Here is a 22,660-nt window from a genome sequence, read left to right as displayed (position 1 = left end):
ACTAGCATTCAACTTAGATGATTTAAATATACAGCTTGCCAAATACTGTTTTTTCTTTCAAGCATCCAAAGTTGTTCTCAAATTTCACTGTTCAGATAAAATATACTTCATTTTTTTATCTCATTTTGCTTTGATTAGCTCAGACCTCATTTTATGTTGAGAAGATAAATTCTCTTTTGTAGCAGAGTATCAAAAGTAAAAAAAATTTAGTGATGTTAGAGTGCAACTGTAGCTGACTAAAGACCTATCATCTCATTATAGGAAGGCTCTGATACTTTGCTATATTGTATATTGTTGGGGCGGGTTGTGTGCACAGTGGTGTTGTTTGCTGTTTGTGCAATGAACCATGCCATGTCTGTCTGTCCTTGGTGCCTATTTGCAAGGTCATAATATTGCTATAAGTAAGTCTAAGAATCCTGAAATATTTGTTAATACCAAGGAACTGTGTGACTTTTTCTTTTCTTGCTGTCTGTGTAGTTTGCCTTTTGCATTAGAGATCAGATATCACATGCTTAATAAAACCCGCAACCCCTCCCCCCCAAAAAAGGGAACAAATAACACCAAAACCCCAAAGCCCACAAAAACACGAATAAAAGAAAATATCAGTGAGTATCAGTTGTCGTTTATTTGTCCTTTATTTCCATGTTGAACAGTTGCATCCCAAAATATAATTTGTTAGGGCAGCCTGGTATGCGCACTAGCATTTCAGTATCCTCTTTGGTTCTCTGCAGTTGTTTGGGAATTGCTGAGATACAAAGTATGAAGACCAAAACACCCACTAAGGCAATTGTTTTGCAACACAAACATCGAAGTGTGTAATTGGCAGGCATGGGTGAGAAGTGATTCATGGATATGGAGTTGTAGAATGGTTAGGGCTGGAAAGGATCTTAAGATCATCTATTTCCAACCCACTTGCCATAGGTCACACTAGATCATGTCACCCAAGGTCCCGTCTGAACCTGGCCTTGAACACTGCCAGGGATGGAGCTTTTACCACTTCTTTGGTAAACCTGTTCCAGTACCTCACCACCCTGTCAAGAAGCTCCTCCTTATATGTAACCTGAACATCCCCTGTTTTAGTGTTAACCTATTACCGCTTGTCCTAATGCTAAGGACTTTTTTGAGTAAGAACATGTAATTCTGGAAAACCTATCTCCTTGACTTAAAGCCAGTGGTGAATTAAACAAGAAAACTCTTCCTTGATTTGTGTGAATAATTAATTACCTTGCTTGTCAAATGCATATCAACAGTTAAAATGGACAAATTTTAGAAGCTGAAGCTAGGAAAAAAATTGCACAATGTAATCTCCTTTATTAGAACTCCTCTGTTTCTTCATGTTGGTATCCGTAGACTGAAGTTTGGATATACCTTATCTGCTCCTTTAATATTCTGAAACCTAAGCAATAAAACTTCATTTTACCAGTCCGTAGTCATTTGTTCAGCTGTCTGCTGTACTTCTACCAATTTTCAACATTTTTCACACATCAAGATAAGGCACAGTTATAATAGTAATGTCGTCAGTGCCAATTACAAGGATGCTACAGTCTGCTTACTTGTGTTGATATCCACTGCTTTTACTAGCTAGTTTAACTGTAATGCCATTCCTGAAGGTTCAAGTTCATCCTCCAAAAAACTTCAGTCACTTCAAATTGCTGTCTCAATGGACAGACTCCCTCCTGCATGCATGGCTCTTGCTTCTATAGGTGTAACTGGTTTTGGTGGTTTTAAAATGTACATTATGTGTTTGATCTCAGCTAAGTAAGCTGTTCATGTGGCTTTGCGAGTGACTCTCCCAGCTTTTGTGCCATCTGAAAACTTTGAGTAAATAGTTTGTTTTCTTCCAGATCATTAAAGAATGTTTTCAATAGTATGGGTCTAGAATGTGATCACTGACAGGCTACCTTGAAAACAGACATTTGATGATTCAATTACATATTGAAACATATCAGTTAAACCTATCTAAGACTGATCTTATAATGTTCTAGTTTCTTAATCGAAATGTCAGTGCTCTATCAAATGCAACACACATCAGGGTAAGTTGCAGCACTGGTATTATGTTGTTCCACTAGATTTGTAATCTCATAAAAAAGTCAGGTTAGTTTGATGGGGTTTAGTTACCATAAATCCTTGTTGATTGACATTAATTACATGTCCTTCTTTTATTAATCAAGTATCATATTAGCTATTTATGCTATCAAGGGTTGGTATCAGGCTTACATGCCTATGATTATCTAGATTATTTCATATAAAGCTGCTCTAGATGATGGTGTGATGTGGTTTTCTTCATGTCAATCTTTATATTAAATCATCTCTAAATGTGGGTGGTTTTGTTTAGCTACCAATGCATTCTCTAAGAAGGAATGAGGAGGGGGAGCAACACTGAAAACAGTACCTGTGGGACTTTGGAATAGTGTGCAATGGTGATGTCATTATATTATGGTAATTTTGGCTGGGCCTTTAAATTGAGGTACTTAATCACAATTGCAAATTAAAAATTCTTCAAACATTTGATTAGTGAAAAAAAACTCAACAACTTAGGTGGCTGACTTTTCTTCGCATGTAAAGTTCTTTAATATGTTTTGGGGCTCTTCACGCTAGTTACAAATTATCTCAAGTCTACATTTCTATTCAGTTACCTCTTTAGGAAACTATAATTAGACTTTCTTTTTAACAGTTGTTCCCAGAGCAATCTTATTCTGGAGTAGAGCAATTTTTCCTGTATAAATTTGGCTATTCTGCTTTTCAGTACAGAAAAGTCAATGATAGGTTAAAAAAAGAATTATAAAATAGAATTATTTCTATACAAGGACAAAAATGCTAAATTATTTTTCTTGGAAATAAAAATTAAAGCTTTTAAAATTAAGATCTATTCACTCTTTTTAAAGTGAACACTTATTCGCTCTTTCCCAGCCTAGAAATAGACTATTGCCACAGTATTTTAGAAAACATTTTCTGATGGGTCACAGTGCCTGCAACAAAACTCACCACTGACAAACAACAGGGATGAATTACGGTTAGATACATAGATATATAGATTTGGTTATCTATAAATTATTTTTTTTTTACTGTTTCTTTAAGAACATTTTTTTTATCAATGCATTATTTTTGACACCATAAAAATTTTAAACCTAAGATGAAGCCGGGTCTTTGGCATTGCTTGTGAGTTTTCAGATCTCACCAGTGGAGTAAAGAGTTGCTAGTAGTCTTTCATGAGCTGGAATTTGCATAGATGTTCTCACAAACCCAGAGGAACTCATTTGCTTGTCTTTGGAAGCTTAGGTCATCTTGCATGTATTGCTGCTAGTGTTTCTATTTACATGTGTGGAAATACCACAAATTTGTAAAAGATCCAACAGAGTATGCTGAAGATTATAAGGCTTTCTTCAAACAAATCCTCTGCTCTTTGATGTTCTTCTGTTGTTAACACTGCCACTGAAGCAGGTAGGGTATAGGGGGAATAAAATTCATTTGCTTATTTTTTGCATCTGTGTTTCACTTCTAGAAAACCTAATCTTGTGAACATGAGCATTAATCATGCTTTTAGATGAAAGTGGTGTCATTGTTCTATTGTCTCATATGAGCAATTACTTAGCATGGTTGTGCTCAGCTGCTAGGTTTTGCCTGTTCCTTAAAAATTGCATTTTAAGAATAATCAGTTGTTTTGTACACAGCTTCACATTTCCCTCAATGAAAAATTTTTCAGATAGTCTAGATGCTTCATCATTTGATGAGAGGCAGTTTCAGGTCAGTTGAAGGTTTGTTCTGTAACAGGAATTGGTGAGTTTTGGCAAGACCAATACCTTCTATTAACAGGTCAAGAGCCTTTCATTTTTTTTTATGCTTCAGATTCACTTACAAAGCAGTTAATGTTTTACAAATGATCATTTCTGTATCCTCCTTTAGACTTTCAGTGTTGAGGGTCCGTTTTATGGAAAGTGAGTAGAGCACAGTTTGTGTTCATCTGACCAAATCCTAGATTATTTACAACTCTGGTAATAATTCCATTTACTGTGTTGAAAAGTAGATAGTATTTGCAAATCAAAACTGAATGTAAAAGCGCCTCTAAAATTTTCAACAGGTTTAGCTTCCAGAAATGGCTGTAAAATGCGTCGATGATGCGCTGCAGTAAGGGATTCATTCTGTATCTGTGCTGTGTTTGCTGTCATAAAGACTTAACAATGTTGTAAGATTATAATGTACCTATTTTGGCCTCATACTGTGTCCTTTTCCAGTTACTGTAATGTTCAAAACAACCACAGGGAGATTCCTCTTTGTATGACACCTAATTAAACTGCTGAAGTCTTTAACATGATACATGGTGGAAATTACAATGCATTCAAAAAGTGGCAAATGGAAGAAAAAAACCACAAACAGCAAAATATTGAAAAGTATTAACTGTAAAGATATACCTGGTTTAGGAAGTCTGAGTAACAAATTTCTGGATATTACAAACATGTTCTGGGCAGGTACTATTTAATATTTTGTTCTCTGGTGGTTTTTAGTTTCAGGTCTTGTTTTGTTCACACACATCCTAAGCAGCTACTCTTAAATTCCTATTAGAGATGAGAGATTTTGCTGGATGTCTTGTTCTATGATCTGGTGTAGTGAAATAATCAGATGTTACCAGAACAGCTTTCTTAAGAAAGACAGATTTATCAGGCTGTGATATAAAAGATAAATAAGACCAATATATGCATTTATTAAGTCTTAGTTACACCAAGAAAGACTGCAAGGGAAGGAGGAATCCCAGTTCAGTATATTGTATTCTTATAACAGGGAGGAATGTGGCAAGAAGGTGTCACTCTGGCTGCCATGTTACTACTATAATATAGTCTGGAGCCTAGTAGTGAGACCAGTGTTACAGTTTTCTGTTGTATGTTGCTCGACAAGTCATTTCTACATATTATTTGGAGGTGATTATACTGCTCATGTATTTGATCTATTAGAATTTTAGAAATTCTAGAAAAGGCACTTGGGGACCTTAATCAAACTGGGAAGCAGTAATTGAAACCTATGAATGAAATGCTATTATATTAAAACCAGGGGAAAAAAACTCAAGAAGACACACTAGAGTCAGTTCCAACACCTAACATTGTGCTTACTCTGCTCCCTGTTTCACAAAACAAACCCACATTTTCTTTCAAATACAGCTTGTTTGGTATGGTTTTTTCCAATGCACTGTGGCAGCACATCTAATGTGTTCGGGGTAGCTTTTTATAATTCAATGAATTTCAATAACACTTTCACTGAATCTTTTGTTGTTCACTGCACATGACATATAAACAATATGCTACTCTCTGCAGCTGTTGCAAATTCATTACTGGTGATTGAAACATTGGATTTCCACTCATGCATGCAACATGTTCTTGCAATCATCTATCAGCAATCAAACCAGATGAAGGTGATTTTGTTAGGGTACAGTATGGTTATACAGGAGTCTCTCCTCAAATGTCAGGCAGTGTTTATATGGAAGAACACAATTTCTTCATTCATATCTGGCAAGTACTCTTATTGAGTGCTTAATAACTGTGTCATTTTGTAGGCTGACACATCATGTGAAATATTCTGTTAAATCTAAAAGCTGCTATAAAATTTACCCTGGCATAAAATCTGTTTCCCACCTATGGTTTCCATGCTCAGTGTTCTGGTCTGAGATTCTAAAATGTGAAGGTGTTAGGTTTTGATTAACAATTGTCTTCTCTACCTTTGGTCTAGTTATTTCCAAGAAGTTGTGCCTGTAACAGGTTTGGGATCAGTTTGTAAGCTCTTTGTCTTCTGTGCATGCAGCTTATGAAATAGGCCCATATTTATGAATCAGAACTAAATTTAAAATAAGCATGCAGTGATTATAAGATGTGCTGGTGTTGGATAACATAGTGCCATCATCTGTAAGCTGGTCTCACCAGGTGCTGCAAGGTAGTTTGTGTTGGAAATGGTGCTACAGATTATGGGCTGTGTCTTGTGCTAATATGGTGGGCAGCTCTTAAATAACTGCTGCCAGAAATGCCTGGATTCTAATAGCAGTGTATTTAAATGGGGCCAGGTGAATGTGGTTGTCTTCAGTATACAACATATATTTCTAGCTCAGAAGAGTCGGGTATGAATAAAACTGTTGACTGGTTGAGGCTAGAAAGCTTAAATTGTAGTAATGAATGTCTTTATGATTGTGTTTTGTGTCTTAATAGCACAACTAAGGAAGATACTTAAAGTATGTATCTAGCTTCAAACATACAAGTAGTCTGCTGAAGTTAACAGTGCTCTATGCTTTAAGCACTTCCCCCACTGGGACATTCATTTTCAGTAATATTAATTAACTGTATAAATAAAAATGGCTTAGTAAAGCTTGTAGTGTCATTAGAAATATTCAGTATTTCAGTCTGTTTGCTGGGAGATGTATAGAAGTAAGGTATTCCCTTTGCTTCAGCACAATGGATGGTTAGAAATACAGTTAAAAATAACAATCAACAGACCCCCAACAACTTAAGAGTATGTTATCCATAGTTTTGACATTATGCATCACAGGAGTTCTCTTTCACATCTTTGTAAAATCTCATGTCTCTGAGTAATAGGTCTGCTGATCAGTTGTGCAATGTATCATAGCAGCTCTTCGGGACTTCAGTAAATGTTTGAGGCATTCTGAAATCAAATGCTTCAGTTCTTCCATCATGCTACTTAAGTGTATATGGACAACACAAAACATTAAAAATTAAATTAAAAATTGCAGTTAAAAATGCAGTGGAAAATTACATTTAAAAGCTGCTAGTGCTTAAACTGTCCCTAGGAGATGGGGAAAGAATGCTCTAGTGAAAAGTGGTGTTTGTTCTTTTGAGGCATAAAGCAGTTTTGTGCTCCTGCTATCTCCCCATTGCAACATCACAGCTGGCACAGGAATATTCAAGCTTCATCAATGTTTTAGTGCCTTCTGCTTTTAAGAAAGTCATATACTTCTCGTGCCTGTGTGGTAATTACCAAGAAATAGCTTCTCAGCAAGCACCAATGTCACAGTGCTATTAGGAGAAGCTGTAAGTGTATATCTCTGTGTTGGTTGGTTGTTTTTTTTTTTCAAACAAAAATATTGGCCCCTTGTGAATTTGAGGTTCTAAAGAGGGGAAAGAACAAAAATCACTGTGAAGATATCTAATAAAGGTGCTGTGACTTTTATGTCTGTTGAAGGTAGCACCCACAAACAGATTGATTTCTGGAAGCTTTATCTTTAAACACTGGTAGGCAATAATGCATTGCTTGCAGGATTGCTAACCTGTCAATAAGGATTTGCTATGATAACTTAAATCTTGTAATTCACATTTTTTTCTGAAGTGTATATATATAGCTGGAACTCTGTAAGAATCCTCTTCAGCAGTTTTTTTCTAACTGAGTAAGCTGATCTAATAAATTTGGGCACTTCAGTTAAACTTCAATTTAAAATACATAGCTTTCTAAGCAACTGTAAAAGTCATAATTATTCTTTCAAAAATACATAGAAATATATACTCAAAAATATGGAGAACCATAATGCTGGAAAATGCTGAGTCCATATTATACCATCCCCCACCACCGTCTCTCTCTTTCTCTCTCTCTTTCAAAAGAAAAAAAGGCTAACAACAGACACAAAACAAGACCAAAGCCAACTTCTCCCCACCATCCCTCCCAAAAGAAAAGGGGGTTGGGGAATCAGAAGACTGTTAGAACCTCTTAAAAACAAGTAACCCACTTGCATTAGCATAATGCTTGACACTACGTTTAAAGTAACGCGTTTGCCTGTTGCCACATGTGGTGCTTTTATTTTAAAGGTATAAAATGTGTGTCAGATGTTGAGTTAATTTTGAATATATTTAACTGGTGTCTTGGAACATACCTCTTGAGGGCTTGTTTCTCACTTTGTTTTCGGAAAAGATGCTGTGATTGGGGGAGCCTCAGAATAGAGAGCATGGGTTACCTAGGAGATGGCATATTGTAGTGAAAATATCTCTTGGGGGGGGGGAGCTTATTCTTGCATAAAGTTGTTTTCTGTATTCATTTTTTACATATTGCTCATGCTTGTAGAGAAGGTCAGATTGTTCTTAGCAACATTAGGTTGGATATGCTGCCTGTCTGGGTTTGGACTGAGGAGTTTCAGGGTACCTGTCAGGAATCTGGAGTTAAAGCCTGGTTCAGGTCCCTAGGTATACACGACTGACAGCTATTTCTACAGGTAGAAATCTACTTTATAAATTCTAGGAGTAGGAATTGTTCTACAGTGGAGAAAGGTAGAAGTGTCCTGTCCATAGTCAGATGTCTGGTCAGAAGACTATTGGAAATCAGACCAGGAAATACTGCCACGTAGGAAGAAAATGTGTTACTGGTAGCAGGTACAAACCGTGCCCTGCTTACTGTTCTTAGCAGGACCCCAACATCACATGTGCTGGTAAAATTCCTCATGTCTGAAAGCTAGATAGCGCAGAGCATAGCTTACCTATAGCTAGTAAGTTCTGTCGGTACCCTAAACAGGGAGGCCAGCCACACACTGTGAAATGTGCCTGAGTGTGCCTGCTCCTTAACAATACTTGTGAGAAATGGCTCCAGCGAAAACATACCAGGGACCTTTGCTAACACTACAACTGTATGGATTACTCTGCTCAGTCCCCCAGAAATGCTCTTGGATATTCTTTAACAATAACCTGTTTGCTAGTGTGGATATAGCCATATTCTCCCTGGACATAATTTTTTAAGTTGGGAAAAAGCAATTCTTTGGGGTATGTGCTACTTGTTTTTACAATGCAGGCAGTGTAAATAGATAGTAGTTTGCTGTGAAAACCAAATTAAGTCATTTCAGTGAAAATGGTCTATTAAGGCACCATCAGCATTGTGTTAAATCTGTGCAAATAGCCATCTGCACTAGGTAATGTCTATTTATTAAATCATTTCAGAAATAATGTCCACATTTTTCTGTTTGTAATAACAGAAAATGCATTTTCAGATCAGATATTGTGCTGTCAATTACTGATAGATGATGGCTGCTTCTGTACTGCTATGCACATGAACTAAGTTTCAATACCTTTTTTTTTTCACCTTATTTTCTGCATTTTTTCAGATTTCTTATGCTAGAAAGTATAGGTAAGAGTGCAGTGCAAATGTTGGGGTTTGGGTTTTTGTTGTTTTCTTTTTTGTTTTTGTTTTTCCTAACAAGTTTAGAGGAGACAATGTAATTCCTACTGAGACTTGTGTTCTTACATTCTTCTAGTTCATCTTACATGTATAGTGTATCTAGCTCATCTGTGTATACTAAATATATATATACATATACATATCAAAAGAACATTAAATGCCAGAGAGCAAATTTGGTTTATGCCTAAGGTTTCAGTGAGTTCTGCAGTACGATATTAGCAACAAGGAAGAGGTTTTTTTGTGTGGTGTTTTTGCAGGTTTTGTTTGTCACCTCAGCTCACTTCATTTACTGCAGCCACCTAGAACCTGTAAGAACCTCCAAGGGAGAAAATAACACTTGTGCCATACCTTCCCTCTTCTCCTTTTGTTGTTTCCAATGTAGCTGGGCAGTGTCTTGCCTGGTTTGTCCTCATTCATATTCTGATCTATGGCAGTCATAGAAAAAATGACAGAACAAGCCATCCAATTTTTCAGAGCTGAGACACAGCGATGAGGCAAAGTGCCACTCCTGCAGTATTGCAGCCTAATTCTGTCTGCCCAGCACCCTCACATAAATACTGATGCTTCCCCTGAGGCAGCCTTAGTGCTAAGTGAAAGGTGTCTTACTACTTCCTTTCAGCTACATTACAGACTTGTAGATCATCTATACGGTTAATGGGTAGATGTGAGGCTCTAAGACATTGATAATGTTAGCTGAAGGCTGAAAACCTAGAACCAAAACTAACTTTTCTTAAGATGGCTGTTGGGTTAAAAATACTTTTTTTATTATTATTCTTTTTTTATTTATTTATTTTAAGCTTCTAGCCTGACCTGTTCCTTTAGTATTAAGGGATGGATAAAATCTAAATGTTTCAGTTGTAATAAGATTAGATGGATGTGAATCTACTGTATATTTTGCAGAAACAGCAATATTTACAGACTAGACCATGGCAATGGTGGTGTCATGCAGAATACTCATGAAAAGTAACATTCAATTAAATAAAGTATGTAGCTTACTGAAACACTTTGTGATTTATTAATTCTGTGGGATTTTCTGTGAAGCTCAGATTAAGATTCTATGGGACCTTACAACGTAATGTCACCTGTGCAATGTTTACGAATCAAGCATGGGAGTCCTGTTTCTTATGCATTTCAAATTTACCCTCTAGTCATTTTGAGTACTTGATCATGATCTTTACCCCAAGTGCTTGTTAGCATGGTTGGAAACGAAACAAGTCAATCAAACCTGTAATTGCAGACAATTTTTTGTGCCATAAGAAATACAGCCTGAGGATCTAATATCAGATAGTATTTGAGTTTCTTGTCTCCTTGAACCCTTCTTCTGGTTTACATTCACATAAAAATTCAACTCTGATTGCCAGAGGAAATTAAGCCCAAAAGACTGATTCTCTACAGGAAGCACTTGGTAACAAATTTAGGCAGTTGGATTCTACTTTAAAAGAGGCTGCCTGGAAAGTTTAAGTCCTAGAAATCAGCACTAATGTTCCATACATGATTATTATAGTACATCCTAAGTAGCTACTCTGAAACTGAGACTTCTTCTGTGGCTCAAGTAATTCAAAGCAGCTTTTCAAAAACAAACTGTTTCATAAATGTTAAAACCTGGTGAACAAATTCAACAGAACAATTTAGGCTGGGCTTCTGGAGGCTGGGCTAGGTAATTTAATCTTCCTGACAACTGCAGTCTTGGCTCAGCCCAGAAGTTAGTGTTGATCAGAAATTGTACTTCTAAATGAAAATGGATAAAATAAATTAGGAGCAGAGAGAGGGAAGGGTGGTGAACATCCAGGGCAAGGAAGGTGAACATCTTTCATGTTATTTTATATGAAACTATAGCCATTCTCACTGAAAAATTGTTTGCTTACAATGATTTTACTGTATCCTTGCACACCACAGACATTATAGTACCTGTGATGTTAGTTACGCATTTCTGGTGACTGATTGGCTATTGTCTATAGGGCCTTTGATTGCACTACAAGGTAACATTCTAGGCAAAGAGTAATTTTTTAATGAGACACGATGTCCTACAGCCTTCATATGTCTTTGTCTATACTATGAGAAAATGGGTGATAGAAGAGCTAGATCATGCTGGGTAGTCCTGTTCTTTCTGTGTCATGGAAATATTGCTATTTGAAGGAATGACAGCAGAACTAATGACAGGATTGTTTGAGAAATGCTGCTGTAAAGTCACTTTCACATGGAGTACTTTCCCGGGTGATTGAGGTAGCACTGTGTGGGCAGCAGCTGCAAAGAGATTCCCAAGGCAGTTGTGCACTTTGTCTTTTCTAGCAGACAATGAAAGAATAACATGATAGGCACTGTGTTTCTCGTTACTTTTCTTACTTACAGAAGTCCTACAAAATTATAGTTGCATGTTACCTCAGAGGCCAGATGTTGTAGCTTTTTACAGTTAATAGCCCATCATGGCAGTTGCTTAAACTTAATTATATCCATCTTTTTTTTTTATATTTGAATACAAATTATTAGCTGAAATGTAATACTTGTTGGGTTTTTTTTGTAATGGAGACAATAGATACATAAGCTCTATGCATCATTGAACAAAAGCAGCCATGTTAGTATAAATCACTGAAAATCACATATAAGAATTTATGGCTCCTTCAGAAACTGATAGTAAATGTTTTTCAACCATTATTATAATCTTGGTTATGTCAAATTAGTCTGCTTATTAAAACTGAATTGTAGCTACAGCTGTCCTGTTACTAATTTTTGAATAATATTTCTGTTGCTCTTCCAGTAAATTCTGGAAAAAATGAAAGATTGAAATGTTGTCCTTTGCAAAAGGAATAAATGTGCAAAAAAAAATTTTCCTTGCTTGTGAGTTGTTTTTTTGTGATTTTTTGGGGTTTTTTGGGGTTTGATTTTTTTTTTATTGGTTAGGTGTTTTTTGGGGGGGTTGTTTGTTTTGGGGTTTTTTGGGTGGTTATTTGTTGGGTTGCTGTTGATGCTGTTGTTTTTTAAGAATAGGAGTAAGTGTGAGGTCTGGGCAGGGTGAGAATAGAGGTGGTATCTATTTTGTAGCTCTTGAAAATGTATTAAAATCATATACTGTGAGTGTTTAAATACTTTTTTTATGTGCTTAAAACTTTAAGTGACTCGGTCAGGATGAAAAAATTAGGTTTTGTAAAGAATTTTGAATAGCATGTACATTTTCCATCCCATAATCCCACTAAACTCAAAATACTTTCTATATCATAAGCTATCTGTTCAAATATTTTCTATGCAATAGTTTTTATATCCTCAACTGAATGGTGAATATGTTTTTATTCTGAAAGAATCAAAACTGTATAGTTCTAAGGTTTTTCTTCGATGAACTTTAAATAGCGTTGACTAAGAATAAAAAGGAGATACTGTAAAGATATGTTGATATTTCTCTAAAATACTGTGTGTATTTTAGTCACTCGGAGACATTTAGATTACAGTTGTTAGTGTTGAACAGACAAGTTTGGAAAAATGCAGGAGAGGAACATTTCTGCCCCCAAACTGGTGCTTGTCTTGGAAATGTAATAATTTAAAATGTTAGCTCCCTTCCTCCCCTGTTATTCACACAGGTCAGAGTTAATGTATTTACTGAGACCAAGCATACTCTGAGAGCCTCAGTGAAGAGCTGGCAAAGCATAATCATCCTAAAGAGCTTTCCTCATGAGTAACAGATCTTTATTCTTTTTAGCTAGAGGCATTTTGAGAAGGGCATTGGGGTTTGGTCAGAAAGCAGATACTTAGAGAGATGCTCATATTTCTTCTGCATTTTTGTGCTACTTTTGTCTCTTGCCAGATTAAATATATGCTTCTTACAAACTGAAATGTAATCTATCAGAACTACATTGTCATTCTTCACATCAAAAGGTGTTTCAACTTATTTTTGAGGTCAGCTTAATTATCAGTAGTATTTTAACAAGGCTTACTCTGACATTTGATCTGTCCCAGGATATCTGTTTTTCACCTTGCATCCCATAAAGGCACTTATTTCAAAGTTCACACTTCTGATAGCATCCATGAGCTGCCAAGCTGCCCTTCTGCTGCATGTCCTACAGCAGAGATTCTGTGGATTTTAAAGTGTGTGGGGAAACTTGGGTAGAAATGTATATAAAATATACTGGTATTGGTGACATCATTTTATTTTCATTCTTGCTGATTATTCTAATGCAATTCTGAGTATGTATGTCTGAGATCAGGTGCTGAGTTTTCCACAGGATCTTCTTCAAATATAAAAACTTCAGGAATTCTTTTCTTTTCTATATGGCAAAAAAAAAATGTTGACTGCAAGCAGTGATTTTGCTTTTGAAAGACTCCTGTTTGCATTGGTAACAGTTGAACAGTTGAAGTGGCCAAGATCTTAAAGGTTTGCATGCTTAGGGAAGTCAGCTGCTTATTTGGAGAAATGTTTACGTTGAAATCATGATCAAGCATATAGTTTATGAATTGCAGGAAATCCAGAGAGGTTTGATTTTGATGGGGACCTAAAGTAGAAAAGAAATATTCTTGAATGGAGATTATCTTAACAGAAAGGAGTGACAATGACAGGAGCAGAGCCTACCGTTAGTCTCTCGGCTACAAATGTTGCAATAACAGTTCTGAATGAACTTTAAATGTAAAAAGAAACAGAAGGCTGCTCTCTGAGGTTTAGATTGCAGTAGGAATGTTTTTGTTGCAGTTATGTGGGTTTTGCCTCCAAACCCAATTATATTGCAAATATTTTAATTATGGTTAAAAATTTCTTCCTTTGATCTTAACAGGTGTTTAGGTTTTTGAGTACTAGGTTAGTAGAAACAAACCATGCAAGGAAGCATTCACTAAGTAATTAGTCCTAGGTGATGCTCTCAATGCTCAATACCTGATCTGAGGTTCTTGATAGTGCCTGCTGAGCTGCATAAGGGAACTGTGAGTTTTGTAGTGCACACCACTGTTTTGAGGAAGATGCTTTCCAGTAACTAGAGCTAGTCAAAATATCATTGGCTCACAGAAGTGGAGCAGTCAGGAGTAAAACACATTCCTGAGTCTATCACAAAATTATTTAAGACTTGATTGCTGTAATGTCAAAGAATTGATTTTTTTTTTTTTTTTTGGCTGTACAGCCTTCCTCATATTAGTTAGCCAGTTTAATTCAAACAGCTTTTATAACTAACTTTAAAATCAGTGCCTGTTATACATGTAAGATATTCTACTATGGAGATGTTCCTATTCCTGAAAAGCCATTCCTGTTTATTTGAAAGGATGGACTGTAGGGAGAGGTTTTTGGTAAAATATCAGAGAAGGTTTGGGTTGGGTTTGTGGTGGTTTGGGGCGGGGGATTGTTTATGTGTGGTTTTTTTTGTTGTGTTTATATATATATATATATATGTGTGTATATATATATATTTGAGCATTTTCTTCTTGAGTTTCATAAAAAGTAGCTAAGACTGGCCATATATCCTTGAACCTGTTCTTCCCCCTTGCACATTTTATGATGCTGTATGACACAAAAGTGATAACAGGAGTGAAGGATATGACAAAGTATGGAAGACCAATGCCTGCTCCCTTCTCTGAACAGCAATCTGTCAGGTCCACTGCCAAAAGGAAGACATTTGTAGTGTTTAATAGAATGTTCACAATTTCATGGGACCTATGCCTTTAGGCAAGAAAGTGATGTAAAGGTATTTACTGGAGTAGAAGGTGACCATAAAACTACTTGCTTTCCGAACTAAGAAAAGCAATAAATTTTGTCTTGGCTTTTGCAGTAATTTCTTGATATCCTTACTCATTGTGGAACAGAAATATTGAACACAACCTCCCCACACATACATTTATCAGAAATTTTTGTACCAAATGAGAGAACACAAGTGCAGAAAGGAGGACTAATGTGGTTTGTTCTGTTTTTAAATATTACAGAAGTGGTCAGATAGTGACATAAACTGCATGAGTTTTTGCCCGTCCCCTTTATGTTTGTCATAATGACCCTGTAAAGGTCTTTTACTATAAAGGTAAAATTCTGAAAGTATTGTCTCAAATAGCATAGTAGAAGACAAGTATAAAGAGACATTTTGATATCAAGCTTAAGTGACAACTGCTTGTATGACTGCTGTGGTAAAATTAGAAGGTTAGCCTTAAATTGGCTGGCTTCAGGGTCTCTCTGCCTGTTTGGAGATTAACCTTGGAACATAAATGACTTGGATTAAATGATCCAGCACATTTTCCTCCTTAGGCTATCATACATTGGGTGAAAGACTAAATAAAATAATAGGTGCACTTACATGCCTGCTGACATGCAAGGCTGAAGAGTGAGAAGTGACAGAACTCTTCTCCCCCTTATATTTTTTTCAGCAAATCTATTGCTGAAAGAAGTTGGATAACCCAACTTCTGCTGATAGGTTACATATTCCTTTAAAACTTCATATGTATATGCCTTGCCATAAAAAAGTTGTGTTTGCATTGCAAGAAATATGTTAAGTCTCTGGGAAATGTGGTAGATGTAAAAAAAAAACTTGTGGATTTTTCATTTGCCTAATGTGTAAAACCAGGCCACATTTGTAGCTGGAAACTTAATTGAGTTCAGGACTTTTTTAAAAGCCTTTGAACAATCAGAATGTTTATTACTATGATTAAAAAAAAAAAAAAAAAAGGTGGAAAAGCAGCCCACATTATTTCAGAACTGTCAGGCACTCGGCATAAGGAGTTTTTCAGATTCCAGTCTCTCCCTGTATTTCTGAATTCCCATCACAGCACTGATGTCTCATGCCTGCAGAAGTAGACTGTTGTGTTGCTATTACAGAACTGCACATTCTGTGGGATGATCACCCTTGCAAAAAGAAAAGGTATCATTTTATAAGTCAGTTAGTTTTACTGTACCGCTAGTCTCAACACATTTGTGAAAAGGATCTTTTTTTGTTCTTTAATCTTGAAGATTTCTTCTGAACAAATACCTGACATAGTGCTGAGGGATTGTTTTTTTTCCCTATTATTTTAATGAACTCTCTGTTCTGTTCACTTTCAGTATTAAGATTTGCTATTTCTTTAATTGCAGCTTATTCAAGCACGGAGTTCAGTGAATAGTTTTGGAGAAGACAATGTTTTTCTTTTGTTATAGTATTTTCAAATTAATATAAATATATAAATAAATAGTATTTTCAAATTCTATAATGTCCCCCGTTCAACAATACTAAAACATATTGTAAATAGGGGAATTTTCTTAAAGTGGTTTCCAACCTGATAAAAAAGAAGTATAGAGAAGTAATTTTCCTAACACTACAGAGAAAATATTTTGGGATTGTAGCACAAGACTCTTGAATTTCCTCCCTTTTTTCTTCCTTCCCTTCTGAATTTTAGGCAATATCCCATATGTTTTTGAGTATGGAATAAGAAATGTTTTACGTTATTTCCCTTTGATCTTCATTAAAAAGACTTCATGATGAGAAACTTACAGCCATTGTTAGGTATTATCAAAAACAATTAGAATCGATAAACAGATGCTTTGTAGCAAAAATAAAAGTCTAAAGCTATTTGTAGCGTTTTTAAACTCAGTGCCTCTATTATTCTCTTTGCTTTTGACCCAAAGGAAGTTTTATTATAGTGGATAACTAATTTTAAAGAAATATATTTTTCTTTTGTATGCTTCCTTGCCTATAGTTTCTCTGTTCTGAAATACTAAGTTATCAATATCCTCTTAGTTGTATGCAGAAGTAATACTGAAGCAAGGAGATATTTTCAAGACTTCTGCATTGAAATAAATCCTTCTTACCATTTAGTTAAAACAAAAGTAAAATCAAAATAAAAGCCAAAGAGCACCCAAGCTCCAAAATCCATTAGTAAATAATATAAGGATTACTGGATATATTCTTAAAGGTTGAAAATAAACTAAAGTTACAGATTTTTGTAAAGTTTTCAGGTACTCTGGGTGAAGGTGTAGTTCCACTGACTCATTAGCTAGGTTGGACGAGACCTTGGGTAATATGGTTTAGGGCGAGGTGTCCCTGCCCATGGCAGGGGGGTTGGAACTTGATAATCTTAAGGTCCTTTCCAACCCTAACTATTCTATGATTCTATGATTCTTGACTGCTGAAATGCTTGAAGTTGAGTTGATATTTAAAGTGTGTGTAACTGGGTCTTGAACAAAAGAAAAACCATAGAAAGTCTAAAGTCTTGTCTAAGGGTATGTTCAAGAGTGTTTTCTCATTTGGGGCTAGTTCCTGATGGACAGAAAGACACTTCAGTTATTTGCCTTTAAACTACACTCTAACCCCTTAGTTCTCTTAAACTGCTACCACACATGCCTCAAACAGCGAGTCCTTAACTTATAGTGGTGTTTGAATATTTTGTATCAAATGTATATTTTGGTGCTGAGAAGCAAGGTTGACTTAACCTAAGAGGAAAGTTGTATTAATACAGTTCTCATATCCCTGTTACCAGTTTTCACCTTAGAGGTATTATTGCATAGTACTGTATGTGTCTTATATGAAAATACACAATATCTCTAAATGATCATCACTGAGAAGAAACAGCGGTTGACAGATGTGTTGCTGATGAAGGACTTCCTACTGTGAGGCTCAAGGCAATGGACTGATTTTAGTACAGTATTGTCATGAAATCTCAGTGCAAGTCTGTCTAGAAGGGAAAGTAATTTTTGTATTAAAACTGGTTTCTTTCAGCCAGACTCATTCTCTTGCTTTCATATACTACCAAGCACCAAAATATGCGTCCAGATAGTCTAGCTAGGAACTCAGTGATGCTGGGAAACACTGCCAAGTAAATGGTTTTGTACGGCTTTTAGGTTGTTAATGCTGAGTTTTGAATGTGACTTTTGCACCCTAAAGAAGTTGACAGTAATGGTAATTTTTTCCCTTCCTCCTGTCCAACCTCTGTGAGTCACTTGGAAATGCTGCTGATTTTATTCACTGTCACTGTGTCCTTCTCTTTTGCTGCACTTTATTATTTCCCCTTGAGATTCCTTGTCTCTTCCCTTCCCCTTCCTTCCCTCCCCCTGTTTTGGTTGTCCTGAGAATCATCTGCAATCTTAATATCTTGATGCCATCAACACCTGTCAGAAATTTATGCCACTTTCTTGTCATTTCTTCTGATGCTTTTATACCCTTACCTTCCAATTCACACTTCATTTATTCTGGGTTTAAGTTTTCATTTCAAACCTCCACAATTTGATACTGGAAAAAGAAGTCTTATAGGAACAAAGACTGCAGAGTGTAATCTGTGGCTCCTATTGCAAAGCACATGTCTTCAGACTGCCTTTATTTACATATGCATAGAGTGATTTGGACATTTAAAACAGTCTCTTATAACAAAAGCTTATCAAAGCACAGCATGTTTGGTATGGCTTTCCCTGGGGTGTAGTGGAAAAGAGAACAAAACATGCAGTTGTGTAGAAAGTATTATGCTAATGGAAACAGTCTTAAGAGGCTATATAAAGAAGTATGGACTCAAGCAACTTAATTCAAACACAATATAATATGTAATTGCAATGTAATGTGAGTTCCCTTGAATATAATGGTAAAAATTGTTTAGATTTCCAACATCACAAAAACAAAGCCAGACATTACTAACTTACAGCTAAAATTCTGTGATTTAGAGTTCAAAAAATGTTAACATCTGTAACAAGGAAAGTGTGGCAATATTTATATTTAGAGACAATGCTTAGTATTCTGATCTTGACTAAATTTGCTTTCTATAAATCCAGAAAAATCATAGAATGTGGCACACTGATACCAAATTAGTGCACAAGTAGATCTTTGCTAGGGAGATCACTGAACAATATACTCACCTAGAGTGGTATTTTTGCAAAGAATTCCTTGTAAGCCTTTCCTAATGATTGTCCTCCTTTTTCCGTTGGCAGTGGTGATTTGTCTGTTGTCTCATATGCCAGTTAGCCTAAGATAAAGAAAGGACATGAGCAGCAGGTATGTGATCTTCTCTTTATCTCTCCTTCAATATTTCAGGAGTTTTACTTTAAATGTGGAGCACACCCAACCAGTGACAGTGAAACATCTGTGTCTTTGAACCTCGTTACAACAAACAGTCGCTGTATCACATGTATAACATGCACAGATATTAGGTAAGTACAACAAAAATTGTCAGAGATGCACAGTCTTGGTGCTTCAGACTACTCATCAATTTCAAGGAGCTTTTTTCCTCTGCTGTTTTTCCTTCTAAGCATTTGTTTTCCCTAGTATCATGGTGGAATAGGAGCCACGTTTTGAGGTGTGTCTTTTTTTATTTTGCTAGCATGATTACAATTTATATTTCTGTACCTTAATTGAGTAGCACATGGAGACATAATTGCTTAAGTTCCTACAACCTCAGGTGCTCAAGATAGTAGCGTGTGTAGACCTTTGATACTAATCTGTATTTAAGAGCCAATGAAAGAGAGCCTGTATCTTGAGGGGGACAAACTATTCCTGCAGAAAGGAACTTTTTGGTGTTTGCTTTATAAATTGAAGTAAAGTGCATCTGTTCTCATCTTCTTGTTTGCTGCAGTTTTAAATACTGTAATCCATCTTATCGTATGGTATTTGGGCACATACATTCAAGAGCTCTGTTACTTGCAAATGCATGGATTAAAAACTAATTGCCCAAGAAAGACAGCTACCATTGGTGTGAAGAATTACCTGAAACACATTTATCTCCTGATTAGGAGATGTTTTGGGGTGGAATTTAAATTAATAACACCATGTTATATACTCTACTGCTATTGATTGGTCTGGATTTTGCATTAGAAGGAATTTAGAAAAATCTTACAGGATAGCAGGAAGCATGATTGAAACTGGTAGCAGATATCTTTGGGGGGAAGAAAAGCTGGGTTCCTGGAAGTAAACTCCCTGTTGACAATAATAGGTTGTTGTTCTGGTTCTGTCACAGAGCTAGTATAATTATATTATGTTGTGCTTGCATGCTGCTGTGTTGATAACAGCTGGTTGGTTGCTGACATTATTTGCCTCAAGAAAATGACTCTTAGAGATTAAAAGATAATTAGTGCAGAGAAGAGGACTTCGTCCATTACTTCCCATATACACAGCATTTAAAGCACTGACATACAGAGACTACCTTGAAAGCAGGACATGCTGAATTAGTTTAGATAGCTTGCCCCCAGTAGGTAAGTATGCAGCACCATTAACCTCTCTGAAATTAAGGATAATATGAAGTTTCCATTCTGAGCCCAGCTTTCACCTTTTCCCAAGAGTAAAAAGGAAGACTATCAGCCATAAATATACTTAGTTAGGCTTGAGATCTGGTTGTAATTATTCCTATAAAATTTGAAATGGTTATGTTGGTATTTTCCTGAAGTGCTACATTCAGTACAGACCTATTCACTCATATTCATGAAGTTGTAATTTTTCCTCCATTTTGTGGCAAAATCCTAAAGGGAAGAAAGAGATAAGACTTATTTTTCTTTATTTGCTTAGCTGAACAGCTCCCGGAGCTAACTATTGGTTTTCAAAAATGTGTTAGTAAAGTTTAGTGATATTCTTGTTGACATGTCACAAAAGCATATCAATTCTCATTATTTTAAAGGATCAAATAACTTTGGAAGACCTAAGTTTCAGTAAATGTCTAGTTCAGAACACAATCTGTGAGTATTTAAAGAGTAAATTAACTGGATTTATACACTAAACAGGGAAGGAATACACATCTTCCTGTTGGCCTCATGCTATTCACATTCTTTCTAGTATACAGGACCCCTTCTGAGATGCCATTAAGTGGTCTTGAAGTATTTTATTTCTAGAAGTTTGTAGGAGATCTGCCTTAATACTCTAAGAAACAGGGTAGGATGTGGGCACCTGAGCATCTGACAAGCACCTGCAATTTCTAGTTACCTGCCTATGATGGGGACAACAGCTTCTTTGAAGTTATTCATACACATAACAAGTCTTTCAGTCTTGTGTTTATATTATATAGCAGATTGAGTTGTTCATAAATAGGTTTGTCTTCCATTATGGAGCATAGATATATTTTTTATATAATAAAAGTTCAGTTTAGTTTTCTGAATGGCTGAGATATTTTATTTGATCATAGAAGGATCTCAGAAGCCTGTGACATAAGAGGAATAGATGGCAGGTATCATACAACTGCTCTGTAGGCTGTCTTTATCCGTTTCCGTTTCCATAAAGTCAGGAGAATGTTCTGGCTCAGTATGTCTTCTTGGCTGTGGAATTAATTGTTTGGCAGGCAGCAGTGAAATCAGTTATCCCAGGAGTGAGCAGGAGAGTAATCTAGCAGCCTTCTTGCAGTTTTAACGGTTGTAAATGGACTCATGCATTTATGTATTCAGAAATTGACTTCTTATACTTCCTAGAGCTATAGCTGTAGGTTTCTCTTGTTCCTCAGGTGATGCAGTGAAATGAAGATGAGTGTGATATCTCTACTGCCTTATGGAATATTTCATAAGATTTTGTGGGTGACCTCTATTCTTCTGGACACCTCCTAATCTCTTACTCATAAGCAGGCCTTTTGTACTGTGGAACTGCACAAAATGAAGGAAGTAGGCAATATTATTTCAATTACTTCTCTCTTTCATGGTTAACTAACATTAAACTCTTGTACCTTGATGCTATCTTATTGCAGGTAGCACCATTCCTTGAATGAAAATGTATACCAAAGAGAAATGTAAAGTAGTTGTTGGTCAAAATTAAAGTTGCAAGCAATGCTTGAACTCAGAATTGATTCTTATAAAGTGTCTTCTAGAAAGAGATGATTTTGGCACTGTCTTCTGTAGTGTATTTACAGAACTGGGTTCTAGGTACAGGTTAAAGGCCAAACTGGTACCGCAGCATTTTGCAGCAAGGGTGCAGACTAAACTACTTAAAAGTGGCTAGTTCTCCTGTGCCTCCGAACAATTCATTTTGCAAAAGGAATGGTTTACCTTACTGCAATGCAGAGCCCTGGTATGCATCTGTCCAGCTAAATGAAAGAGGGACACTGGCTGATCCTGATTCCAAGCCAAACAGCAATGACTGACAGATATCCTATATGGTACTGTGATAGGTAGTCTGGCTATTCATCACAGCCAGCTTGGGATAATACAGCTGAAAACATAAAGGCTCATTACAGAAACTAGGTCTGTAATGAGAGTACACTTCTTAGCCTAATGGTAAGATGGCATGCAAAAGGATTATTTGTGTAATAATATTCCATGTGCAGGGCTTGGGAAGCATCAAAACACATCAACAAAAACTGAGAGTACAGTGAAGGGGTAAAATTGCTGAACTAACAACTGAGCTTTGTGGGATAAAGAATATCTATCTCCAGGGCCTGTGTCCACTGGCTTCTCAAGTACTTTAAGTATTTCTAAACTGCAGAAGTCGTCTGTTCCTGCCAACTTACTGTGTTTTTCTTAAGTTCTCCTCTCTGTTAAAAAAGGAATAAAATTTTAAAAACACTTTCTCTAGGCCATGTTACAGGAAGTAAAATAGAAGAAAATTTTCTGTCTCACCATGTCAAAATAGTGATACACATTTCCATCTTCCCAGAATTGGAAAATGAGAGTTTCATTTTGCTAGTGGTGAGAAGTGTGTATGTT

General features: G+C 36.2%; 1 protein-coding gene across 3 annotated transcripts in view; it reads left to right on the top strand.

The window, feature by feature from the left end:
* Positions 1-22,660, top strand: part of PRKN (parkin RBR E3 ubiquitin protein ligase) — a 722,549-nt gene that overhangs the window by 341,582 nt on the left and 358,307 nt on the right. For all 3 annotated transcript variants that reach the window (XM_061378740.1, XM_061378739.1, XM_061378741.1), the window contains exon 6: positions 19,083-19,198. In XM_061378740.1, coding sequence (XP_061234724.1) covers positions 19,083-19,198 — 116 coding nt within the window. The remainder of the gene's footprint in view (positions 1-19,082; positions 19,199-22,660) is intronic.

This window comes from Neopsephotus bourkii, unplaced genomic scaffold (assembly GCF_033783945.1).
Source record: "Neopsephotus bourkii isolate Nb327-2 ecotype Australia unplaced genomic scaffold, CSIRO-AGI_Nbou_v1 NB_1767, whole genome shotgun sequence".
In the NCBI taxonomy this organism is placed as follows: domain Eukaryota; kingdom Metazoa; phylum Chordata; class Aves; order Psittaciformes; family Psittacidae; genus Neopsephotus; species Neopsephotus bourkii.
The sequence above is the reverse complement of the archived record's forward strand: the minus strand, read 5'-3'. Positions and strand labels throughout refer to the sequence as shown.